Below are 27,270 nucleotides of genomic sequence, written 5' to 3' on the forward strand. Positions count from 1 at the left end.
CTCTAATATATGGAAAATTTATATATTATTAATTTAAATAGAATAAAAAATTGAATATGAATAATTAAATCATATACAACTAATACCTATAGAAATAATTAATACGTGCATAATTTTAATCCGCTATTAAACGACCCCTTACTGGTCAATTCAAGTGATGGCAGGAAAAATGTTGGTGGAGCCTCAGTTATTGTTAAATTGAGTGGGCAAGCAATTTCATTTCTTTCTAACTTATTTCTAAGAGGGGAAAGTTTGATGTTCCATGCATCAATTTCAACCTATATTTTAAACTTATTATTAAATCGTCAAAATCATGCTAATAGTGACTAATAACAACAATTAAGATTGGTGTTTTAGTAAAAGACAATGTGTTAAGTGAATCATTTTCCATTTCTTTCTAACTTATGTTAAATAAGTTCTTAAAATTATAAAAAAACTCAAAAAAAAGCTCAGATTATCATAGGAACTTTTGAGATTGAATTATTTTGTAGGAATCTCATCGTATCTTTATAAAAACATCATGATTATTTTCTATTGATAACCCAAACACAAAAATTCCCCAAAATATTCTGCATTTTTTGTTTCGAATTAATTTATAGGGGTAACTAAATCCAAACATCACTTAATAAAGGGCGAAATGCACAAAGATTCATTTTTGAGGTCACCAATTAACTTAAAGTCCATTTTATAATTTATATTTTTCCATCAAATTTATCTGTATTTAGGAACAATTTAGACATATGTACTGCATACATTGAAGTTGAAAATTTGCATACAAAGTGCATATTCAAATCGTTTTATGTTTCACCCAACGTATGTCTAGACTTGTTTTGCCAAAAAAATATTTTATTTTTTGAATTTCAATATACAAATCTCTTCCACATAAATTTAAATTTGAAGCATAAATTTCATATATCACAAAAAATAAATTACAATCATCTGTTATAAAAAAATAACTACAAACCTATTTAACATCCTTTTTAACTTTTTCATTTATATCTGAACTACCTGAGTCAAATATATGTTTGAATTGACTAAAATTTTAGAAATCGTTTGATAGAATATAAAGAATAATATTAAATAAAATATTTTAATAATGCTTGCATTAACATCAATGCATGGAGTATCAAATAGTGACACTGTTTTTTTTTTTTTTTTAAACATTAATAAAGGAGGGAGGAGCAAGTTAAAGTATGGAAGATGTTGAAAAAGTAAATTGGCATTTAAAATTTTTGGTGGTTGGTGTATTTTCAACTGTCACGCACGCCATGGGGAAATGAAAAGCGTGGTCAAACCGCGCTTTCAAAACTTGGGCTTTCTGATTTCGTTGGAATTCAACTACAAACGGGGGAACTTCCCTTCTCTTTGCCTTCTCCACCACGTCTCTCATTATATATACAACCCTTCCTCCCATAACTTTTCTCCTTTCTCTTTTTTCCCCTCGAAAATTTTCTTTCTATTTTTTTACCCACATTTCCAGTTTCTCCTTCTCCGTGATTTTCTTCTTCTTCTTCTAGGGTTTCGTTGTTGCCGGAGGTAAGCTGACGTCATCTCCTATCGTCTTGTTCTTCGAGCTTGTTGGCTCTGTTAATAATGCTTTTATATGACAACATTTTAGGCGTCCTTGCATTTACACGTTTCCCCTTGTAAATCAGGTGCATTCAATTGTTCATCCCTGATCCGGTTATTAGATATTATGTTTTGATAATTAATTTTTTTTTTGAGTATTGTGTCCTCTGTTTTTTGCAAAAGTTATTTTTTATATTTTCGTTGTTTCGCGCAAGTATTTATCATGATTTTTTATTTTTTTTGTTTTGAATAGAAATGTTAGATATTATATTGTAAAATCTGTGGTGCTGTTTCAAGTGATTGATAAGTTCAGTTATTTCCGTTTTTTTTTTCTCTTCAGATATTGTTACCGTAAGTCTACTATTTTTGTAATGGAGCTGTGTATGATGTGATATATGTCATTTTTAGATATCATTTTCAAACCTTGATTAATTGTTGCTGTAATAATATTAAGTCGATACATTTGTTGATCTTTTTCTCACAGATATAACCATTATATCTTTGTATCCAACTGTTGATGGATATATATTTTTATCATCTTTGAAGATAAAACATTGTTCTTGAAAATAAAAGGTTCGATAGGCAATCGTTATGTCCAAATATTTCTATTTCTTGGTGGTGGTCACCAAGTTGGTGTATGAAAGCAACAATTTTGGAGAAATATGTATTTAGCATGATTCTTGGTTTATCTTCAATGTCATGGTTTTGTTCTATTACTAGAATTTAATGGGAGGGGTCCATATTTAATGCCTCCCCATGCTTCTCTGTAGGACCATAATATGTGGTTGCATCTACTGGTTTTTTCCTCTCAGTTTGTGGGCTATGGGGAGGAGGTTAACAGCTACCTACTGCCAATTGTCAAATTTCCTTACCAAATATTAGTATTTGAACCAGTAGTTTAATTTATTTATGAGACCTCTCATATAACCTGTTGTTTTATTCATTCAAAGGTAATTCGAGAATGTATCTGTTTCATTAATGTTATTAATTGTTTGTTAGTAGCTAGGCCCTTTAATAGGTTCACAGCAAGTCATGCAGTGTTCCAATTGTATGCTATATGGAATCTACAGAAGCCTTGATTTGTCTTTATGTGTATGGTATTGATTGAGATTCTTTAAAATAGAATTCTTTCAAGTCTTGTCTACTTTGCTTTTCTTTTTTGGGTGCGACCTTTTCCCTTTTCCTGGTTGTGCTTAATCTTATTATGCAAATTGCTTGATGTTACAAACTTTCTAGACGTTCTGTTGCATTCTAGATGCTGCATCACTTTAACCTTTCATCTGTTTATTACATCTCTGTGATATTGAGACATACAGCTTCTTAACATATATGCTTCTGATCCATATTTTGCAGTTTATTGACTGACTAGAAAAGTGAGGCTAAGAAGTGGGAAGATGTGCAAGTAAGATTTACATTGGATTGTTAATTATGAATTTGATATTGAATTCTTTCCGTAACTCACTCATTGTCTGGTGATTGTCAGTTTCCAGGGCTCTTTTGCTTGATGGACCGTACGCCTGGCTGCAGTGATAAGGTTACTTTGAAGAAGTGGTTTTTCATTGACAAAAGGGTTGGTTAGAAGTGTGTGAAACAATTTAAGAGCAGAGTTACTCAAACCATTGCCAACTGCTTGCATAGTTTTAAAACTTGTTTTCTGCCATAAAAAGATACTGGGCACAATGGACCTGAAATCAAATACATCCCCTGTTGTCACCGATCCTGCCCCACTGACTCCGTCCAGATTGGGCATCCACTCAGCTTTGATGCCATACCCTCCGGTTGGGCCAACTTTCTCTCCCACACTCTTCCTTACTATCCCAAGGAAGAAGCCTGGAATTCTAGATGATGTTAGATCAAACACTTGGTTGGTGGATGCCATGAAATCTTCATCTCCTACACATAGAAAGAAAAGTAAGGATTCCACTGCTGAACTAGCATCAAATGAAAATGATCTTGCTTACCGCATATGGATGGTAATGCTCTTTATGTTCTTTGTAATCTAATTTAGTCAATATTTTGCCTGGATCCTACTTGCGGAAGAATATAAGAGAAGTGTTGTAATATTTTTTATGCTTTTGCAGCTCAAGTATCCCTCGGCACTTTCATCATTTGAGCAAATCATAAATTATGCAAAAGGCAAAAGAATAGCACTTTTTCTGGACTATGATGGGACTTTATCACCAATTGTAGATGATCCAGATCGAGCTTTCATGTCTAGTGCTGTGAGTATTTTAACTTTTTAATGGGAGAAAGTTTGTGCGACACTTGTAGGATTCCTTTTTTACACTAAGTCACTCTTTTTCAGATGCGTGCTGCTGTGAGGAATGTGGCTAAATATTTTCCCACAGCAATTATTAGTGGGAGAAGTCGTGATAAGGTGCTTACCAATGTTTTCATTTTAGTGTGTTTGAACAAGACTTCATTTTTATGTGTAAATATTATCATTACTATGTTTAAGGCTTACAAGATTCTTCTTTTATTGGTTGGATATTCTCTTGTGTAGGTATATGACTTTGTCGGACTATCTGAACTTTACTACGCTGGTAGTCACGGCATGGATATAATGAGCCCTGTTCGAGCCATTTCTAATGACTATAGTTGTATTAGATCTACTGACAAGCAGGTAATGATGCTAAATCTGTTCTTTATTGAAAAAATTGGGACATCCAACCATCTTGTCTTATGAGCTACTGACAACAATCAACTTCTGTGAACACAGGGCAAGGAAGTTAATCTTTTCCAACCTGCTAGTGAGTTCTTACCAATGATCGAGGAGGTAAATAAGAGTTTTGTGCTATAAGATTATTATTTCTATTTGTGACATTTCTCAGTATAAAACTGTGTTTTTAATATATACTCAAACAGGTTCTTAGATCTCTTGTTGAGCTCACAAAAGACATCAGCGGAGCAAAAGTTGAGAACAACAAATTCTGTGTTTCAGTACACTATCGTAATGTAGATGAGAAGGTATGAGTAGATACTTTTGGTTAAAGTCAAAATAAAAGACTCTTTACTTTTCTCACTGATTTTTAAAAATAGATTATGCAACTTTACCTGGCAGAAAATTCTCATCCCTTGTATTGTGCTTTGCTTAAATTATTACAGAGTTGGTCAACCATTGGAGAATCTGTTGATGAATTGTTAAAACACTACCCCCGTCTGCGATTGACACATGGCCGGAAGGTACACATCTGAGCCTGCTTTTGCAGTGCATTTTTCAGGGCAGTAGGAAAGTTACTGCCTTGGTATTTTTAACTCCTCTAACTAGCTTCTCCTCAACCTTATTCAGGTTTTAGAAGTCAGGCCTGTGCTTAACTGGGACAAAGGGAAAGCTGTTGAGTTCTTACTTGAATCATTGGGTGAGTGATGTCTTTGACCGCTTTATGGAACTAGTTACTGAAGGTTTTAGGATGTTCCAACAGTTAAAAACTAACGCAAGTGCATGGTTTTTTTCTTTTTTTAGGGTTGAATAATTGTGATGATGTTCTTCCCATTTACATAGGAGATGATCGTACAGATGAAGATGCATTTAAGGTAAAGTTTAACAGACCCGCTTTTCCTTGTGGGATCATCAACCATGTTTACTAAGTTGTCAAATGCGCTTGTTAACAGGTGTTGAGAGAGGGAAATAAAGGTTACGGAATCTTAGTTTCTTCTGCTCCAAAAGAAAGCAATGCATTCTACTCTCTGAGGGATCCATCTGAGGTATTATGAAAGTCTCTTTTCAATTGTATGTATAGATAATTGAAGTTGCTTGGATTCTTACTACTATAAAGATTTTAAAGAGATTGCATTTCTGTGGTTTTAGGTGATGGAATTCCTCAAGTGCTTGGTATCATGGAAGAAGTCAAGTTAACTTATGGAATACATAATACCCCCATTTTGTTGGATTCTTTTCATATGAAGATGGAATGACTAGTTGCGGGGATGGTTTAGGGAGCAGAGGTGCTTAGTAAAAGTTTCTAGTGATGAGATTCAGGATATCCTAATTTACTGTTTCTGCTCAGAGCTTTTCTTTGTAAATTCATTTTCGTAATTGCTGCATCAAGGATGCCCTTAGCCCAGCCAATGTAATACTCATTGATCTTCATATTTTGTTTTTTAACTTTGCCTGCCACTTCTCCCCAAGGGAGAGTCTATCTCTTTATCTAGTAATTTATGTTCAAGAGTTTATTTATTGCCCTATTCTATCACACTGCTTTGAAAATTGCATGTAATTTTCCTCATGTGATATTTTCAATAGCCCATATTAAGATTAATCCAAATTGATTTGAACAGTGAACCTATACATATGTGATCGATCCCATTGTTCAAAGGCCAATTGGTAACATCGGGGATTGGTGTTTGTAACAGAAAGATGATCTTTTTTCCAGAAGATAATAAGGTGACTAGTTTGAGATAATACGTACATCACATGTGTATATTCAGTGTATCATACACAAACTTTTTTAGATATACAGTAATATCTAAATGGATACACTAGTATACAACAGGATTTACAAGGATACATAGATATTCAACCGCTTACCAGCCTTTTATTTGTTGTCAAGTTAATAACTATAAATAGTCATCAACTTTGAAGAAAGAGTAGACCTCATTTTCATACGACCAATCTTACTCATCTACAAACATAAATCGATACACACGACCAAGAAATTAGCAATCTTCATCATAGGAAACTAGACACGGAATACTCCAAAAAATAATAAAACAAAGTATGAAAAAATCTTAACAAACACAAAAATAGCATATAACAACCCATTAAGTTATTTTGAGACTTGCCGTTGTGCATGAAAGGTCTTCGTGAAGCCGAACTCCCTGCCTTCTTCTCATGAGTTTTCTTCAAATTTTATGCTTCCGACTTTATCATTTTTCCATCCAATTTGCTCATCGTGTTCGTTGATCACTTCTTTAAGCTCATTTACTTGAAATTCATCAAATCTAGTTAGTTTAAGGCTATTAAATTATCCTTAAGAAAGCATAAATAAAGTATAAGAAAATGTGCAAATAGATTAGCCACCTTATCACCTCCATGTCCACATCTTAGTCTTCTTGTGGTTAAAAGGAGGGTAGAGTTAGGTGGTAGAGAGAGTTCAAAATATGAGCCTAAAATCAAGAGAACCCAATTTTCCTAAATTGATAAGTATTTTTATTTATTTATTTGAAATATTATATCAGTTAGGTAATTAGGTGTAAATATTCATTGGGAAAATTGTGCATTATAGCAAACTATTAATTCAAAATAAATGATATAGCTACAGTTTCATTTAATTCCAGTTCGCATCGAACTTCTTGTCATTCGCCTCTCTCCCCTCTCTCTGGAATCTCGCTCGCCACTAACCTCTTTTTCAGTCATCTCTCCCTCGCCTCTCTCACTTTATACAAACACAAATGTATAATTTGTGTTTGTGTTTGTATAAAGCGAGAGAGACTGTATAGACAAATACAAATACATATTTCTCCGTTCTATACACTTATGATCAGACAAATCTTCCCCTGTCCAGTTCTCTTTTGAAATTTTCTCTCTCTCACTTTATGCAAACACAAATTATACAAATATAATATATAATTTGTGTTTGTATAAAGAAGAGAGATCTTTGATATACAAATACAAATGTTTTAACTCGATTCAATTGTATATGAATACAAATTTTATGCAGATATACAAACACAATTATTGATACATATACATATATAGCAGTTACATATATACAATTATCTAACCGATATACATATACAATTCATCTCTCCATTCTTTGCCCTCTCTCGCTCGTTTCTCTCCTCTCTTTCCCAATCACACTCGCCACTCTAGCCTAACACAGAGAACATATACATATCCAAACGCAATTTTCATAGACACAGACGAATTAGCGCTCGATTTATACAAATCGCCGCGATATACAAATCATATGCTCCATAGCAAACATAATTTGGCTATGGAGCGCAAATAACAAAACTATAGCTATAGAGCGCTAATATAATTTAGCCTATATTAGGTACTATAGCTATAGTTTAAGAAGATTGTAATTCACGGCTATAGTTTTCGCAATTTTTGTTATTTGCCTGATTTGTATAATTCTCTTAATTTGTATAAATTCAGAATTTGTATAATTGTATCATGATCGTATACATCTAGAATTTTGTATATGCTTGCCTAGCTATTTGTATACGATTTATGAAAAAATCATAATAAATTACCATGTTTGTATATTGACAAGCGAAATATACAAATGAAGTTCTAAAAATTTCCTAAATGTATTCAGAATTTATATATACTTACCCTATTTGTATATTCTCAAGGGAAATATACAAACGGGTAGAAATATACAAACCGCAATTTCATAGCAAACAAAACTATAATTATAGAGCGCAATTATCCAAACTATAGATATAAAGCCATATTATATCTATTATGTTTGTTATTTCTAAATTTTTCTTAAGACGGAGGATTGATCTCACCCACCTTCCTAAAACTTGAGTTAAAAGAGCCTTAGTTTTATCCTCTAAACCAAAGCACCCATCAAGCTTTTTTGTTCTATGGGTGCTCACTGTTATTTATATACTTAATAAATTTGGTGTTTTTCTACTTAAATATATATATATAGTTCTAGTCAAAATCAATGGGAGCACTCGTAACATACTACGTGGGTTCGTTCATGTGATTGGTATCTCAGATACATACGAATCACTCTAAATTCATACAAATATGTGTATCTAGTGTATATCTAGTGTGATTCACATGTATCTGAGATACATGCGAATCTCACTCGCGTTTCTCTCTATTTTTGTGTATCTGGTAGCAAAATGCATATATCTAAGTGTGAGATATGTAGAAAACTCTTTATTAGTAATAAAATTTGCAATAATTTGAAAGTATAGATAATAATAGTATGTATGATATTGAAGTATATCTAATTATCTAGTTTTTTTCATCAATCATTTAAGTTGAACACCACTCGTAGTCTCGTAGACAACAATCTAACTTTTAATGCCCATGCTTTTAGGGATGGCAGGGGGGGGGGGGGATTTAAGGCTATGCGAGGCGGATTGAAGTGAGTTTCTTTAAAATTAATGCGGGTTGCGGGTATATGTGATTTTATGTGGGTTCAAACTTAATTTTAACTTTTCACATGTAATAAGAGTGATAGAGTATTATTTATTAAAATAATTTCTTTAAAATACTAAAATATTCAAGATAGTAAATGAAAATGGCTCAATAAAAAATAATACAATTTCTTATATGTTTTCCAATTGACCTCTAAAAAATAAAATTTTAAGTCACCATCCTACTAAATTAATTATACAACTTAATGAAAAAATAAATATATTTTTATAAATTTTATTTTTAGTATCAAACTTTAATTAGAAAAAGAATGTACATGATTTGCCATTTGGGCCAGTTAAGAGGAAAAGACATGAAGCAAAAAGTAGCCACATGAATATGCAACTTTTAGACTAGATGAAAGGAACAAACTCACGAGAGTCATAACAACTTAACACCTAATAGGAGTTTTATTAAATTAAAGGCTAGAAATCATTAATTTGCATTAATTGGATTCCAAAACATGAAGCATGGTAGTTAAAGATCACATTTTATTTTCTCTTTTTCCTCACTTTCCTTTCAGACAAGTGACAATCTTTTCTACTTTTAAACTTATTGGTCCTAATCAACAAAAGTGAAATCTACAGAAAGTTGTCTTTTCGCATTAGATTAAGATTTTTCCTTCTTGTATTATGCTTCCCTCTCCAAAACTTTAGGATTATTTATTTCAAAGCATTTTAATATATATAAAACTCCTCTAAATTATCATGTTTTTTTCAGTTTAATACTTAAATTATGGAATGTTGTTGTAAAATGTTACCTTTTGAACTGTAACATTTTTTATTTAAAGCCTAACCTCTCTAAAATGCATGTGACTTGGAGAATGGCTTCACTCTCTTTGTAGAATGTGGAGCTAGAAAATAGACAAAAAAACAAAAAAATGAAAACATATGTGCCACTTTACATTATTTTCTTATTTCTGTTTTTTCTTGTTCATTTGTTATTCTTCAAATATCCAAATCTTTTCTAATAACAACTAATTGGAATTCATAACCTTAAAATTATAGTAATATAAAAATAAAATAATCAAAAAGATAAATTTAGTTAGAAAGTCATGAGCAAATTTTATCACAACAGTGCATTCAATTTTAAAAAAAAAGGATTACTCTAAAATAATAGTAATAATAAGAAATTAACAAAAAAAAATTGTACATTAAAGCAAAATTTTGTTTCTTATTTGTTCTTACTTCTTAGCTTAACTATATTTATTTATTTCTTTTTCTTCTTCTTCAAAATCCAATAATGTTTTATATGTATATAAATTCAATTGTAAACTCGTAACAGTAAACCTAATTGCGAGCTGGAAAAAAATCTACTCAATAATAACAAACCTAATTGAAAGGTTTGAATAACAAACCTAATTGAAAAGTTTGAATAACAAACCTAATTGAAAAGTTTGACTATTAAAACATACTTAAAATAAATGTTGTGCATGTTATGGATTGTGTCTTTTTTAATTGAGTCTACCAAAGGAAAAAAAAATCATTCTAAAACAAATGTAAAATGCCTGGTAAATGCTTCTTTTTTTGACCTATTTTTTCGCTATAATAATAATTAAAAAAAAGTAAGGTCACTCTTATGTTACTTGGCACTGTAAGAGGTTTTAAATAAGAAATGTTATAGTTTAGTTGTTAAATTGATAAAACTTGGATACTATAAGGGATTTTTGAGGTATTAATTTGATAAAAAGGAAAAAAAATGCTCAACTTTTAGACATTGAAGTGTAAAGGAATTGTTACATCAACACATTTAAAGCAACAAATGGCCAATAAGCTTTTCCCTCGTAAAAATTACTTTATCTTTTATTTTTATATCAAAAATCACTTAGAAATGTTACTTATAAAGTCACTCAATTTAATTAATTATTTTTAAAATTTTAGAAATGTTACTTATAAAGTGACTCAATTTATTTAATTATTTTTAAAATATTAGAATTTTTAATAGTATTTAATTTTTATTTAAAATTAAAAAAATCTATTTAAACTATTTTAATGACTCAACCCACTAAAATATAGGGAAAATTGTATATAATAGCAAATTATTAATTCAAAGTAAATGCTATAAACATAGTTTGATTTAATTGTACCCCATAACAAATTGTTGATATTTCGCCTCTCTCCTGGTGAATCTCGGCCGTCACTCTCATTCTCTCCCTCGCCTCTCTCGCTTTTATACAAACGCAAATGTATAAAATGCGTTTGTGTTTCTATAAAGCGAGAGAAAATTGTAAATATACATATATTTTCATTTCCCTCTCCCAGATCTCGCTCGCCACTCTCCCAAATCTCGCTCGCCAGTCTCTCCGTCGCTTCTCTCGCTTATACAAACAGAAAAGTATAAATTGCATTTTTGTTTGTATAAAGTGAGAGAAAATTGTATATACACATGCAAATACATATATCTTCGTCATATACACTTATAATTATATAATACAAATATTTCTGCCCAGATTATACAATTGATCTTTTGTATATGTATACCAAAACAGAAACATATTATATACTACTGTTTTCTTTTATACATGTATAGCGAAATATACATATTTATGTTTGCTATGAAGCGCAATTATGCAAACTATAGCTATAGCATACAAATGTGATTTTGTATTTGCTATATGAGAAAGTTGCTCAATATATACTCTCTCTGTCCCTAATTATTTGTCCACTTTTCCTTTTTTAGTTGTCCTTAATTATTTGTCCATTTTGACAAATCAAGAAAAGACAAAAAAAATACCTATTATATCCTCAATTAATTACTTTGAAAAAGGTAGAACTTTTGAAAATCTTAAATTTTTAATTCATCAACTTCATAATTAATAGGGGTAAATGGTAAACTCACTATGTCAATAATTATTTTCTTAATAGGCATGTCAATTAAAAGTGGATAAATAATTAGAGACCGAGGGAGTATAATATCTTCATTTTATTTCAGCTGAACCTTTCTTCTTTGAAATTAGCATTTTCTTTGCCTATAATTTAGGAGAACATGCTAATTCATTCATTTATTAGCATCTTTTTATTTTGTTCGATTCTTACAAGTCACAAGCCACAATTCAAGCAATGGATTTCATAAATTTGTTGAGAAAATTCAATTGTTGACAAGTCCCTAAAACATAGCATTCCAAGTTCAAGCCTATTTTTAGAAAAATAATTAGCGGTACTTTAAGATAATTTATTCACGAAATTACCTTTAATTTGGGACCTAATTGTGCAACTTGTACTCTCAATTCATATGATGTGTCTTGCATGAGAAAAAAGAATGACTTTTGAAACATGTGGTAACAAGTTATAAGTGTTTGAGTGATTATAAATTTATATTGTATTTTTAGTGAGTTGAGTCATTAAAATAGTTAAATACATATCTTTTTATATTTTAAAATTTTGTTTTTAAATAAAAATATCATTTTGGAAAATTTTAATAAAAAATCAATTAAATAGATTGATTGATTGATTTTTGGGTTAAAATCAAAGTTGAGTAATTTTCTAAGACAAAACTTCATAATTAAATGATTCACTACAAGAAAATTGTGAATTACATGAAGATCTTACCTAGGAAAATATTTCGCAGGAAATAGATGCGGATTTTCATGCAAATATTTTAAATTCCATACTATTAGGATATATTACCGGTGAATTATATATTCCCAACAAATTTCGTAGGTTAATTTGGTGCCATATTGCGCAAATTTTGTACTTACGACATCACCTGGGGAAATATATCGGCAGTACATTATCTCTAGGTAAATCCGCAAGTACATGGACAAATATATATATTTTTTAAATCCTTTTTTTTATCCATAAAAAAATCTCTAGGTAATTTATCCTATGGATTTACATGGAGATATTCTGGTGGAAATTTATGTGGAATTTTATTACCTGAGAAATTATTGGGGGATTATTTGTTGTGGATTTAGCTGGGGATATATTCTTGGGGATTTACCTATAAAATTTATTACTTGGAAAAATATTGGGGGATTATTTGCTGCAGATTTAGCTAGAGACTTATTGTTGGGATTTACCTATGAAATTTATTACTTGGGAAAATATTGAGGAATTTTGTTGTGATGAATTTATCTGGAAATTGTCTTGGCGATTTGCGTAGGATTTTTGTGACTTGAAAATTTTTCTAGAGATTTTGCTAACTATAGATTTAGTGAAAAAAATTTAAACAATTTTTTTTCCTTCCATCCTTACCTTTATATTTGTATTATTTGAATTTTTTTTCTTTATTCAATTCAAAATATTAATGAGCAATTAATTATTACAGTTTTAAAAATTAACATATTATTTTTGTGAATTTGGTTGGAGATTTTTTGAGGGATTTACTTGGATCTGTGCAACTTGATTTTTAAAATATAATTTAAGTGAAATTTTTTACTTGAAATCTAATTATCTTTAAAAATTTGGAGTCCTCGAGAAATATTTTTATAAAAATATATTTGCCAAAATTAAAAATTATAATAATATTAATAATGACAATGACACTAGAATAAATTTTATTGTTAAATATTTACTATACTTTTAGGTTAAATAAATTATGATATAATAATATCAATCTAATAAGGTGAAATATTACCACAGATGTAAAGATAAATATTTTTAGCTAATATATAATTAATATTTAATATCACCAAAAATCATATATACCATTTTATTTTGATTTTTTATTTGAAAGTTGCAAAGTATTGAAATTATATGGTTAGTTATTTTTCCATAACGTTGGAAAAATAACTATCATAATTATAATTAATTTTGATTTAATTATTTTATAGTAAATTGTGTATTATTAAATAAGTTAAGCACTATTTTTAAGTAGAAAAATTCTAGTATATACCTTATTAATATGAAGTTTAATTACTTCCTCATTGATAGAATTATATAAAATAAAAAAATAAATATTTTTTACTTGTATATCAAATTGATATATTATTTTTTACAAGCATTAAAAATTATATAATTTCTCTATAGCAAGTTATTAAATGATATTTATTTCTAAATATATAATTAAGTATTTTAAAATATAATTATTAAAAGATAACTTTAAATTATAAATACCACACATGATATACTATTAATTATTGATTATAACTTCCTTGCACATTAAACTTATAAATAAATTTATATTTTCAATTATTTATTTATAAGAACTTTGTATGTGTAATTTAAATTTTTCTATATTTAATAAGCTTAGTTATGATATTATCTCATAAAAAGTGTAAGCATAAAATTTTCATGCTATGTTGTGTGGCAATGATTTATTTAAAATATATAAATAATTTTCATGTTTCATTTTTAAGAGTTAAATTACATGAACTTTAGCTAATATTTTAAGATGTAGTTCGTTACCCTATTAATATGAGATGACTTTATAGTTCTTTTTGTGTAATTTATGAATATTAAAATTGTATTTTTAATATTTAATTAATTTAATTTAACTTTAAAAATTAATCAAATCGGAGAAGAACACAAAAAAAAATTAGTGTAATATCTTTGCTACTTCTTGTACCACATCGATGGAAGACCCTAAGAAATTAGGATATATAATGCTAAGAGATAGAATATTGAAAGAGTGGAGCAATTATGTATGGGTGGGCACTGGGTAGACAACGGAATTTAATAAATATTAGGTAATTTGGGTTGGGATTAAGTGTTACCCATTTAATATGGGTAGACAATAGACAATGGTATTTAATATAGGTAATTAAGAAGAGGTGTGTATGTGTAATTGTGTATGGGTGGATAAATACGGGGTAACCAAGTAAATACGGGGTAAACCAAGAAGAGGTGTATATATGTGCATGAGGTTATAAACTAAATAATTAATTAGGAGATAAAATTTATTTCTTAAAAAATTATTAGAATATTTTTCATGCGGCTTTATTTGTGAAAAAAAAATTGTAAGAAAATTTGTATTTTGTTACTTTTTACCAAAAAATTTAGGATATAATTAGTATTTTTTGCAAGAAAATCCGCAAGTAATTTACATGGGAAATATAAATCCCTAGGTAAATAACTTGCGAATTTTGAAATTCGCAGGAAATAATTACATATGAAGGTATTACTATCAGATTATTTTTGGTAGGAAAATTCACAAGAAACTTAGTTTCCTACGAATTTTTGTATACAATCCCTAAGAAAATCTCCATATAATCCACACTTTTCTTGTAGTGACTTTTTGATTAAAAATCAAAGTCGAGTGATTTTTTGAGAGCAAAATTCATAGTTGAATGATTATCTGAAATATTGATACTCTATTTGTTAAAAAAATTGAATCTTGTGCTAGGAAAAAAAAGGTTATTTGTGATACATGAATTAATCTATTTCATATATTAGACAATTAATGCTAAAATGCATGTCTTTTTTTTTGTTTAGTCAACTATGGAATAGGAAAATGCTTAGAATTAAATTAATTATGATAAATGTATATGAAATAAGTAGAGAAAATGGCTAAATGCTCCCTCAATCTATTACCTCATTCTCAATTACTCATCAATACTTCATGAGAGTCCTATTACCCCTGAAATATTTTTAACACCTTTGAAACGTCACCCCCAAATCTGTATTGCCTAGTGTAATACACGCGCCTATTTTTTCAGAATAATAATAAAAAAATCATTCCAATTTTTCTTCATCATTCTTGCCCTAATAACCATTACCAAATCTCATCTTCATTCTCCTTCTTCCTAAATCTTCTTTCTTCTTTTTTCTTCACTGTTCCCAGAAAATGTTCCCAGATGGCTCATTTCCTTCATCTCCACCACACCATATACACCAACCTTTACCCTTTTTTTTTTTAATGTCTTTCCAATCATCTATTTGCACAAAATTGATTGTTATTGAATTTTATAAGTTTGCTATTATCGTTATCTCTGAAGATAGTTATTTTTTCGTCGGTTCTCAATTGTATTTGTCGATGAATTTGAAAATGAAATTTTTCTTGAAAAATCTCAAATTCTAATACCCACTTTCAATTGCAATCAAGAAACTTCGATTACTACTATAAACGAAAAGATGTCTCCGATGAAAGCTGTAATCTTATCTTTCGAGGTCGAACTAAAAATATTTTCCGCCGAGGTGAAGAAACTGAAGTGTTCCTTTTTCTTTCTTTTATTGTTCTGTCTAAAATTAGGGGAAGATTTTAATGGTGTTGCTACTGAAAAGTATTTAGTGAATTAAAAATGAAAATATGAAAAGATAAAAGTATTTATTGTATTGATAGTCCTGGCAGCCGACTAAGTTGAAGAAGGGTTAGAGATGAGAGAGAGAGTGTATTTGTGTGTGTGATTTTAGTTGATTAATTTTATTAATTATTATATTATCTAATTAAGAATTGACCGCTATCAAATTAATTAATTTTGCCTTCCTTTTTTTCCTCACACTTGCTAATAGGAAAGTGAATATACTTCCTATGCCACATCACCATTTAAGGGTGTCAATATCTTCATTTAAAATACTTCAATGAGGTAATATGACCTCCTTAAAGTATTGGTGTGTAGTTGAAAATCGAATAATAGATTGAGGGGGCATTTGACCATTCTCTCAAATAAGTATATGCATGCTAAAAGAATTATTATGAATATCTACGCACTTTAGTAATTTTATGTAAGTTAAGTTGATGAAAAAATATATTCTCCACCTGTCTTCGAGAAAGAATTTGAATTATTTGATTGTCCACTCCGTCCCCATTTTGCAATACTATTCCAGATAACTCATATTTCAGCTTGTTTAGGGGTGGAGCCAGTGTATATGTGCATGAGGTTCTCTAAACTAAATAATTAATTAGGAGATAATAATTTATTTCTTAAAAAACTATTAGAATATTTTTCATGCGGCTTTATTTGTGAAAAGAAATTTGTAAGAAAATTCGTATTTTGTTACTTTACCAAAAAAAATTAGGATATAATTAGTATTTTTTGCAAGAAAATCTGCAAGTAATTTACATGGGAAATATAAATCCCTAGGTAAATTACTTGCGGATTTTGAAATTCGCAAGAAATAATTACATACGAAGGTATTACCATCGGATTATTTTTGATAGGAAAATCTACAAAAAACTTAGTTTCCTGCAAATTTTCGTATACAATCCCTAAGAAAATCTCCATATAATTCACACTTTTCTTGTTGTGACTTTTTGATTAAAGATCAAAGTCGAGTGATTTTTTTGAGAGAAAAAATCATAGTTGAATGATTATTTGAAATATTGATACTCTATTTGTTAAAAAATTGAATCTTGTGCTAGGAAAAAAAAAGGTTATTTGTGATACATGAATTAATCTATTTCATATATTAGACAATTAGTGCTAAAATGCATGTATTTTTTTTGTTTAGTAACTATGGAATAGGAAAATGCTTAGAATTAAATTAATTATGATACATGTATATGAAATAAGTATATGTATGCTAGAAGAATTATTATGAATATCTGCGCACTATATAGTAATTTTATGTAAGTTAAGTTTGATGATAAAATATATTCTCCACTTGTCTTCAAGAATAATTTGAATTATTTGATTATCCACTCCTCCCCCATTTTCCAATACTATTCCAGATAACTCATATTTCAGCTTGTTCAGGGGTGGAGCCAGTGTCCTCGAAGGGTGTCAATCAATATTCCTTCATCAAAAAATTATATTATATATCTAGATAAAATTATATTTTTTATATATAAATATAACATATTGACAGTTTTTCATTTTTTTATGAATTTAACTTTTTATATTTGGACATTTGTTAGTAAATTTTTTGGCTCCGTGTCACTGAGCTTGTTGATTCCTACTATTAGTTAGGCAAATACAAAGGTTTAATAACCTGGAGACACAAAAATGAATTATTAACTGTCTGGTCCATTGATAGATTAGTTTAACAACTAATAATGTCATGTTTGGATGGAAACTACTAGAAAATAGATGAGAAATCATGATTTCCATTTGGATTTGAGTGTTCAATCATTTACTTTTATATTGAGGAGGTTAGTTCTACAATTCAATAATTTTAACTTAAATAATTGAGTCGACTATTTTCAACCAGACGAATCCCATAACGCCAGCTATTAATTTAGGGGTCATTTGATAACGAGTTAGAGCGTAAATTATTCATGTATTAAATTCTATAAATATTAAATAAGTATCATGTTTGATAGCCTTTTTTGCTTTGAATAAAATTAAATAACATGATTGTAATGTGCTTAGACTAATTCAAACTTCACTATTTATGTGGTGATGTTTTTTCTAGGTAAATGTTTATTGGTGAAAGTTATGGCCAATGCTTTTTAGAAAAAAAAAAAAAAAAAAGGCACGTTGAACAAAACATATGGAAAAGGTATTGGCCTATTATATTGGGACCCAAATTATCCTATCATTTCGAATTACGAATGCATTATTTCCATGTGATACAATTATGAAAGAATTGAAAATTACTTTATTTTATTAGATAAATTCTATATTCATAACACTAAAACAGAAAAATTAAATTTTGTGCATTTTTTTTTTATCTATAACAATTAAATATTACTATAAATATATAATAATCAATCACTATAACACTAGAAAAAAAATTCAAAATTGGTGATATAGAAAAGTGTAACTGTATTGTACATCACATAAAATTAACTTTTGGGTGTAATTATTAATTATAGTTGCTCATGTTGTCAATCAAAGGTGACCTTATAATATATTTGTATGATATTGGTGATGCCACGCAGTTTAGTTTAATAAAATAGTACTATTATTATAAGTTTGATTATAGGTGATGTCACTTGATTCCATTTATTTTAATTTGTTGACTAATACAACCCAAATATATAAGATAGCCAGATAGGAATATTTTTTTGTCTACCTAAATTAAAATTAGATCCCTCTCCCTCTTCCATTATGGCTTCTTCCTTTTTTTCTTTTCTTTTAATATTTTTTTGTGTTTTTGTTAATTTCATGTAATCGCTCAACTAATAGTTATTAATTTAAGGGTGTTCACAATTTGTATAAAAATCAATGCAAATCAAACTGATTAAATAATTATTATTTTTTGGATTTGGTTTGGTTTGGATTTAGATTTTTAAAAATCGATAATATTTGGATTGATTTTGTTCAAAAAAATAACCAAATCGAACCGACAAATTATATACATATATTTTATTATTATTCATAAAAAATATTTTATTTTTATCAATAATTTTAAATATTTTACATATAATTTCATCAAAATTTATTCATAATTTATTTATGAAAGCAAAATCGCCAAAGACGAGGACATTTATCTTATTGGTTTGATTTGTATGAATGTCTATGACAATTCTTGGTGGGACTAAAAATGTCACTGTCTCTTTCGTCAAAGCCAAAATGGTGAATTTTGAAGCTTTAATTATTCACAATAAATTCAATGATTAAAAGTTATGAAATGTCAGACGGTTTACCTATTTTTCTTTTTGAACGAATCATTATCTTTTTCTCCTCTTTTGAATGAATCGTTTCTTTAATTTTTGTGCATGATTAATAACTAAATTACTGAATTTCTCAATAACCGAATAATCATTTATAACTAGTGATTGAGTTACCTTCAGCGAAATCAAGTGATTGTCAATTTGATTAATTACTGAATTTAAAGATTCTTTCTTTTCTTGGAAACTGGGGAAAAAAAGAAAAATGATTTTTTTTTCAAAAGTTCAAAATGCTCAATGTACCATAGATTATCCCTTAATTTAATCTCTTGTAAAATACTCATTTTGAATTTATGAGAATGACTGCTAGACGCTAATGTTTGGATTTACGTGTTGAGTGGTTCCAATTTGGATAATACAATATGAGGTGTCAACACGTAGATCTATAAAACAAACAATGAGAATATTATATTTTACTTAATTAACTATAAAAAAGGCAAATTACAAAAATCACATACTTTTAAGACAAAATTATAATCTATCCCTTAAAAGTTTATAATTACAGAAATTCCTCAAACGGATACAATAATATAAGCGCTGATACATTAATCTGATACGTGAGATACATTAATCGTTAAGTAAGATACATTACATTTTATACATGATACACTAATCTGATCCGCGAGATACACTAATCTTATGCGTTGATACATTAATCTGATGCGTGAGATACACTAATCTGATGCGTGAAAATGAGGAATTTTGGAGATTTGTAAAATTTATAGGGGATAATGGTAATAAATAAACTAAAAGGTGGGATTTCTGTAATTAATCCTAAAAAAATAAAAACAAAGGGAAGCTAATTTATTGAAGAGTTAATTTTGTACCGTTTTCATACACAAAATTTTGAGCAAAGTTTCATATATATTTGAAAGTAAATTCTTGCTATGTTATGATAAATAAAATCTCCTTCTACATTTCATAATGAATCTAATTTCATATATAAAAGTGATTTTCCAATTAAGAATGATGAATTGGGCTAGTTAGAACAAAATTATTGAAAAGTAAAAAGTTAGCACATATTAGTCAAAGGAAATTTAAAAAATAAATCAAGGCATGTATGTAGAATTTGAATCTTCAAAGTCACCTCAACATACTGAATTAAATCAATTGCATACATTGCACTGATGCACAATAACAGAGAGTGTAATTTGAATATATGAAAAGTAAAAAATATTTTTCTTCATAGATAATTATTTTCGATTACAATAACTATTGAAAAAATATGATTAGTTGCATTATTACCAAATATAAAAATAAAATAAAATATTGAAGTCAAAAGGCATACAATGCCATTCTCTTAATGCTATTATTGAAGATTGTAAATAATTACTAGAAGACAATACACAATTATTGTATACATAACACTTTTAATTTGGAGGCGGCAAATAATGTTCAGATAACATTTCGGAAAATGAGGACCACAAATATAAAGAATATTTACTACTTACTAGTATGATAATGATGGAGTCAAGATTTTCATTATCAAAATATGAAGAAGTAAACACAAACTAGCAAAAGGGAATTTCATATATGTTATATATTACATAAAAATATATTTTAATTACATATAAATAGGAGTATATTTTTTCATCAAAGGAATTTAGATGACTACCGTGACCAAAGAGTGGCTCCGCCCCTAATTATGGGAAGATGCATTATTTAATATTTTTTATTGTACCAAAAAGGACAAGAAAAGTTGTAAGAGGAAAAACAATATTTGTAAATGACTTTAATTACATAAAATATATTTCTTACGAAATATTATTATTATACAATAATTTGAGTATGACTGTTAATCTCTTATAGTGGAGTAATATTAAAAAGAGTATAGTGCTATAGTGAATATCATTATTGCTATAAAGAAGTAAGATATATTATGAAAAACAGTTCTGAAGGTTGAAGAGTTATATACGAATGACCAGTATAGAGAGATTTTGGAGGTTGACAAGTTTTATAACGAATTATCGGTATTGAGGTTGAAGAGTGTTATAACGAATGACCGTTATAGAGGTTGAAGAGTGTTATAACGAATAACCGTTATAGAGAGGTTATAAAGGTTGAATAGTTTTATAAAGAATGTCTGTCATAGAGAAGTTCGTATGAATGATTGTTATAGAGGTTGAATAGTCTTATAATGAATGATTGTTATAGAGATGTTTATATGAATGACTGTTAAAGAGATTAAAGAGTTTTATAACGAATAATTATTATAGAGAGGTTTGTACAAATGATTGTTATAGAGGTTGAAGAGTTTTATAACGAATGATCGTTATAGATCAGGTTGAAGAGTTTTATAACAATGACTATTATAGAGGAGTATGTACGAATGACCGTTATAGAGGTTGAAGAGTTTTATGACAAATGATTGTTATAGAGAGGTTTGTAGAATGACCATTATAGAGATTGAAATTTTTTATAACAAATGATCATTATAGAGAGGTTGTACAAGTGATCATTACATATGTTAAAGAATTTTATAACGAATGACAATTATCGAGAGGTTGATTGTTCCTATATAAGTCTAACGTGCAGTCAAATAAATTATTTTTAACATGTAACAACAAATGATCGGTTATCAATATCACTAAGTTAGTAATTAATCTTTTCATTTGTGATACTTTTTTACTTTTATTATATCCCAGAAAGGAATGATATTTTTTCTCTATATAAAATTTCTCATTTTGCCTTTATTAAAATTATTTATGACCAAAACATATAACTTGTCTTAGTGCACAAGTTTCAATTTTTTTTCCTTTTTAAGCTTCATTCTAATTAAACACCATCCTATAAAAATAACTTTTATAACTAATTGGGTTTTATAAATATTTTCTTAAAGATATAGAGGATTTAAACTTTTTAAATTTCTATCTTTATATAGGTAGGAACTTGTCTATTTTGTTGTATCCAACAAAGCATTTGATGTAGCCAAATCAGCCTGTAAATCCCTTCCAAGCAGGATTTTATCCAAATCTCATTATATGAAAAGTTACACTGTTTATATTTAAATAATATTGAACCCTTCAAAAAAAATTGTGCATTTACTTTTTTTCAATTTAACCTATAATAAAAATTATGATGGTCAATATAATCTCAAGGAAAAAATGTGTAAAATAGTCCTTAATATGATTCATAAAGTTTCTAAAACCTTCCTTCTCGACAAACTTAAAAGGTAGTTCATCCACAATTACCATGCAACATAAAACTCTCTTACATTGTTCTTGTTCAAATTTCCAAAAAACAACAGCCACATTACTCGTATTTTCTCCCTGAACAGATTGAAAGCCTATTTGAGTTTGACTTTTATCAACACTTTTATGCATCTTTGTACATGCTAACATATGGGTAAGCATTGCCTTCGTACCATTTTTAACTGAATCAACAAAATAATCTTGATCGCAATGCTTACACTTTGATAACTTATTCCCTTCAATTCATCAACAAATGATCCAAAATGATTTCATGCTCGAGACGTTTTCTTTCTTTCTTTTGTAATCTTTGGCTAAACAGATTGTGTTTGACGCATAACATTTGAATTAATACTTTCATCACCTAGGACCACCACCTCATCATTTGAAATATTTTCAGCCATATGTATGTCTATGTAAAATATGATTTAGACAATAATCAGGAAGTAAATAATTTTAAGGTAAACTAAAGAGAAACTAAAGAAATTTCTTAAAGGAAGTCTTCAACATTGCTGAAAAGGAAAAAGAATTTCTTAAGAAAAATAATCATATGCTTACCAGATTTAACCTAAATTAGGGTGTTTGATTCTGATCGGGTACATTATTTAAGAGCGAAATCAATATGTTTTGAGGAATTGAGTATGGAGAAGAGGAGAAATAAGAAAAGCATAGAGATTACAGAAGAGGAGAAATTATCAGGGGTGTTCATCGATCGGTTCGGTTCGGTTTTACGTATTATCGATTCGGTTTATCGGTTTTTGGTTTTTAAATATGCTAACCCAATAACAAATCAATAAGAAATTTTTTATCAGCTTTCAATTTATCGGTTTTTGATCGTTATCGGTTCGGTTTTTGGTTTACCCAATAAGAAAATGTCCATAAAATAATATAAAATAGTACGAAGGCTATAATTACATATTACCGCCAAAACATAATATGAAACTTCGAATGTTAATCAAATTACTATCATTCACAAACTTGCAAAAGCTACAGCCTACAATTACGAACTAAAACTAAAACTAAAATCAAATAGTTCGACAAGACAATCTTGAACAGTTGCTTGATCCACCAGATAATCAACAAAAATCTCACCAAGTTCCTAACCAAGACAATCACAAAACCTGAATAAGAAAAAGACAACCACCAGTTTAATCGATTATTACTGTAGCATTTTTACATTTGATGACAAAATGCTTTTGAAATCTAGATTGAACTCACTTTAATGATGAACATATTTAATGAAATAGGCACCATAAATACATAATACCCACCCTCGAATGAATACGGTCAAATGACGATTTAATTAGCAGGAAGTAAACAAAATAATATAGTCTCATCACTAGATGCCACAAAGAATCCTCTTAAAAAATAATTCTCCAAAATCATTTCACAATCAAATTAAACCCAATTTTATAGTCATGTAGACTATTAGGAATAAACACTAAATTAACAATTCCATTTTTATTAGCAACTAATCCATTTATAGTATCATCATGTCCCTTAATTGACTCTAAACACTTCTAATTAGTAAATATGTATTGAATGTGAGCAAGTTAAGCTTAAAAATATGCAATATTTGGCCTCATATCCTAATTTACTTTCTTGACAAAAGGCTTATACATTGAAAACCAAGCAAATACATGAATTAGAGCAACTGTAGCTAGAATGACTTACCAAATGTCCAGATTCACGGGTAAAAAAAGAAGAGTTTCAACTCCACATTAAACATCCAGAATGCTAGTATTAGCCAAATCTATAGGGAATTTATGTTAATCAACCAAAAAAATGTTAATGACTATTTATAATAATAATTAAAACTAGTACAATTAAAATATCCTTACCTTGTTCAAGCTGTTCGAGGACGTCTATATCTTCCTCAACACTTATAGGTCATGATTCACTTTGAATCCAATCTTTAAGGCACACTAGAGTTTGCACCAATTAGGAGTTAATGAACTTCTAAATGAATCCAAGATACGTCCATCAGTACTAAACGCACACTCGGATGCCACACTTGAAATAGTAATAGATAACACATTCCGAGCCATCTCAGCAAGAACGTGAAATCTAGGTGAGTTTATTTTCCACTAAGACAAGATGTTGAAGTTCTTGCTTTCAACTTCATTTTCTTCAGCAAGATATTTTTACAATTCTGTTTTGATAGTTGTTGTATTTTTAGCTTTATGTTTCATTAGATTACCCATGAATGTCCCTAAAGATCCTATCGATTGGACGGTACTACCTGAACTTGAAAGTAGTGAACTAGAATTTTCAAATGAAGAGTGTTCACTACCTTTATCTTTAAAAAGGGACTTTACATATTCACCAAACAACAAATCCATGTAGTCTCTAACCCCTTTCTCTAAAATTAGACCTTCTTTCCCAAATATCATTTGAAGTGCAAAGCCAACTGAAACAAACTTGTGACGAGAATTCAAAACACAAGAAATAAGAATCATCATGTTCATCTTCTTTGGAGTACCCCAATACTTATCAAATTTTTCTCTCATATTTGAAGGAATTTTACCCAAAAGATCAAACACTATTATCTTCACACGATATCAATTGTTTCAAATAACAAGAAATCTCACAAATTTTAAGAAAATGTAAGTTTGTTGTAACATTGTGTGATCCAGATACTTCTCCGGTAAGATCATACAAAATTTAAAGAAAATTAGTATTACATTATCCCAGTCAACACTCAAAAGGGCACCAACAACGCTTCCATCTTCATCCTCAACAAACTGAAAGTAATGTAACAAGCCAATATCACGAACAACATAACTGGAAAAACGCATTTTCAAACTCAATAGCCCTATTCAACATCAAGTATGTGGAGTTCCATATCGTAGAAACATTCAAACATAAAGATTTTTTACAACTAATATCAACATCTTCACAATATTCTTGAACCTCTTACACCTCGCAGGAGACAACCTTATGTATTTAACTGCTTTTATAACCCATTCAATAGACACCTTCAAACCATCTTGAACAATAAGATTTAGAATATGCGCCATACACCTCACATGAAAGTGTTCTCCATTCATGAAATTGATCTCCCGTTTAATGAATATCTTAGACAACTCTTTCACAGTCACGTCATTTGAACTAGTATTATCGACTATAATGGTAAATATTTTATCTAAGCCCCAATCACACAAACACTTAATAATCTCATTAGCCATATCTTCTCCTCTATGGCTAGAAATTGGAAAGAAGTTGATTATCCTCTTATGCATAATCCATTCATTATCGATCCAATGTGCAGTGATACACATATAATTAATCCGCTGCAAAGAGGTCCAAGTATCAGTTGTCAGACATACTCTTTGTCGTGCTTTTCCGAAAGATCCCTTCAACTTTTTCTTCTCTTCATAAAAAAGTTTAAAACAATCACGTGTCACAGTGGTAAAAGAAGGAATCTTAAAATGAGGTTGCGCTACTTTCATAAAGTTTCTAAAACCTTCCTTCTCGACAAACTTGAAATGTAGTTCATCCACAATTACCATGCGACATAAAGCTCTCCTACATTGTTCTTGCTCAAATTTCCAATAAACAACAACCACATCATTTGTATTCCCTCATTGAATAGATTGAAAGCCTATTTGAGTTTGACTTGTATCAACACTTTTAGGCATCTTTGTACATGTTAACATATGAGTAAGCATTGCCTTCGTACCATTTTTAACCGAATCTGCAAAATAATCTTGACCGAAATGCTTACACTTTGATTTCTTAATCCCTTCTTCATCAACAAATTATCCAAAATGATTCCATGCTCGAGACCTTTTCTTTCTTTCTTTTGTACCCTTTGGCTGAACAAATTGTGTTTGACGCATAACATTTGAATTAATACTTCATCACCCAAGACCACCACCTCATTAGTTGAAATATTTTCAACCATATGTATGACTCTGTAAAATATGATTTAGACAATAATTAGGCAACAATCATGAAATAATTTTAAGGTAAACTAAAGAGAAACTAAAGAGATTTCTTAATGGAAGTCTTCAACATTGCTGAAAAGGAAAAGTAATTTCTTAAGAAAAATAATCATATGCTTACCAGATTTAACCTAAATTAGGGTGTTTGATTCTGATCGGGTACATTATTTAAGAGTGAAATCAATTTTTTTGAGGAATTGAGTATGTAGAAGAGGAGAAATAAGAAAAACATAGAGATTACAAAAGAGGAGAAATTATACAAGGATAGATATTAGAGAAGAAAAGAAATTAGAAAAGGGTAGAAAATCCTCACCGTCGCCTAGCCCTTTCTATCGTCGTTGTTGCGAACTCTCCTTGGAAACTTGTTGGTTGTTGCCGCCACCGTTGGCTCGTTGTTAATCCTAATTTTACTCTCTAGGTTTAGAGTAAAAAGTAAAGACTAACGCGGTAAGTAGGATACTGAAAATATGATATAGACATATAGTTATGTATTAAATTAATAATATTTAATAACTATTGTCTTATTGAGTTATTAGTTTACCCAATAATCCAATAGAGAAAATCGAAACCGAACCAATAACCCAATAATTTTTTTTTATAAACCCATTAAAAACCCAATAACATTTTATCGGTTTAATTTATTGGTCGGTTCAATTTTTGCACAGCCCTAGAAATTATACAAGGATAGATATTAGAGAAGAAGAGAAATTTGAAAAGGGTAGAAAATTCTCACCGTCGCCTAGCCCTTACTATCGTCGTTGTTGCAAACGTTGCCGCTGCCTTTGGATCGTTGCTAACCCTAATTTTACTCTCTAGGTTTAGAGTAAAAAGTAAAGACTAACGCGGTAAGTAGGATACTGAAAATCTGATATAGACATATAGTTATAGTATCTAGTTATGTATTAAATTATTAATATTTAATATTTAGGAAGGGTAAATTAATAAATAACTATCGTCTTATTGGGTTATTGATTTATCCAATAACTCAACAGGAAAAATCAAAACCGAACCAATAACCCAATAACTTTTTTCT

General features: G+C 29.2%; 1 protein-coding gene across 3 annotated transcripts; it reads left to right on the forward strand.

The window, feature by feature from the left end:
* Window positions 1-1,147: 1,147 nt before the first annotated feature.
* Window positions 1,148-5,770, forward strand: LOC125835537 (trehalose-phosphate phosphatase A-like). Of its 3 annotated transcripts, XM_049514678.1 has the most exons (14): window positions 1,148-1,890; window positions 1,926-2,519; window positions 2,923-2,971; window positions 3,053-3,542; window positions 3,651-3,791; window positions 3,875-3,946; window positions 4,073-4,192; window positions 4,289-4,345; window positions 4,435-4,536; window positions 4,675-4,752; window positions 4,859-4,928; window positions 5,033-5,103; window positions 5,182-5,274; window positions 5,378-5,770. In XM_049514678.1, exons 4-14 carry the CDS (start codon window positions 3,249-3,251, stop codon window positions 5,423-5,425), a joined length of 1,146 nt encoding a protein of 381 aa, XP_049370635.1. In that variant the 5' UTR covers window positions 1,148-1,890; window positions 1,926-2,519; window positions 2,923-2,971; window positions 3,053-3,248; the 3' UTR covers window positions 5,426-5,770. The 3 variants fall into 3 exon arrangements, with proteins under 3 accessions (XP_049370635.1, XP_049370759.1, XP_049370691.1); XM_049514802.1 differs by lacking the exon at window positions 1,926-2,519 and having other exon boundaries at window positions 1,450-1,536; XM_049514734.1 differs by lacking the exon at window positions 1,148-1,890 and having other exon boundaries at window positions 2,388-2,450.
* Window positions 5,771-27,270: the final 21,500 nt, after the last annotated feature.

The sequence above is a fragment of the Solanum verrucosum genome, unplaced genomic scaffold (assembly GCF_900185275.1).
Source record: "Solanum verrucosum unplaced genomic scaffold, falcon-dt-bn FXZP01001031.1, whole genome shotgun sequence".
Lineage (NCBI taxonomy): Eukaryota > Viridiplantae > Streptophyta > Magnoliopsida > Solanales > Solanaceae > Solanum > Solanum verrucosum.

What these genes read in the sequence shown, in the direction of transcription:
- LOC125835537 (XM_049514678.1), top strand. Translation starts at nt 3,249, where the DNA reads ATGGACCTGAAATCAAATACATCCCCTGTTGTCACCGATCCTGCCCCA. An exon ending in TTAGATCTACTGACAAGCAG is followed by an intron (nt 4,193 to 4,288) that starts GTAATGATGCTA and finishes CTGTGAACACAG; the next exon opens with GGCAAGGAAGTTAATCTTTT. An exon ending in CTCTGAGGGATCCATCTGAG is followed by an intron (nt 5,275 to 5,377) that starts GTATTATGAAAG and finishes CTGTGGTTTTAG; the next exon opens with GTGATGGAATTCCTCAAGTG.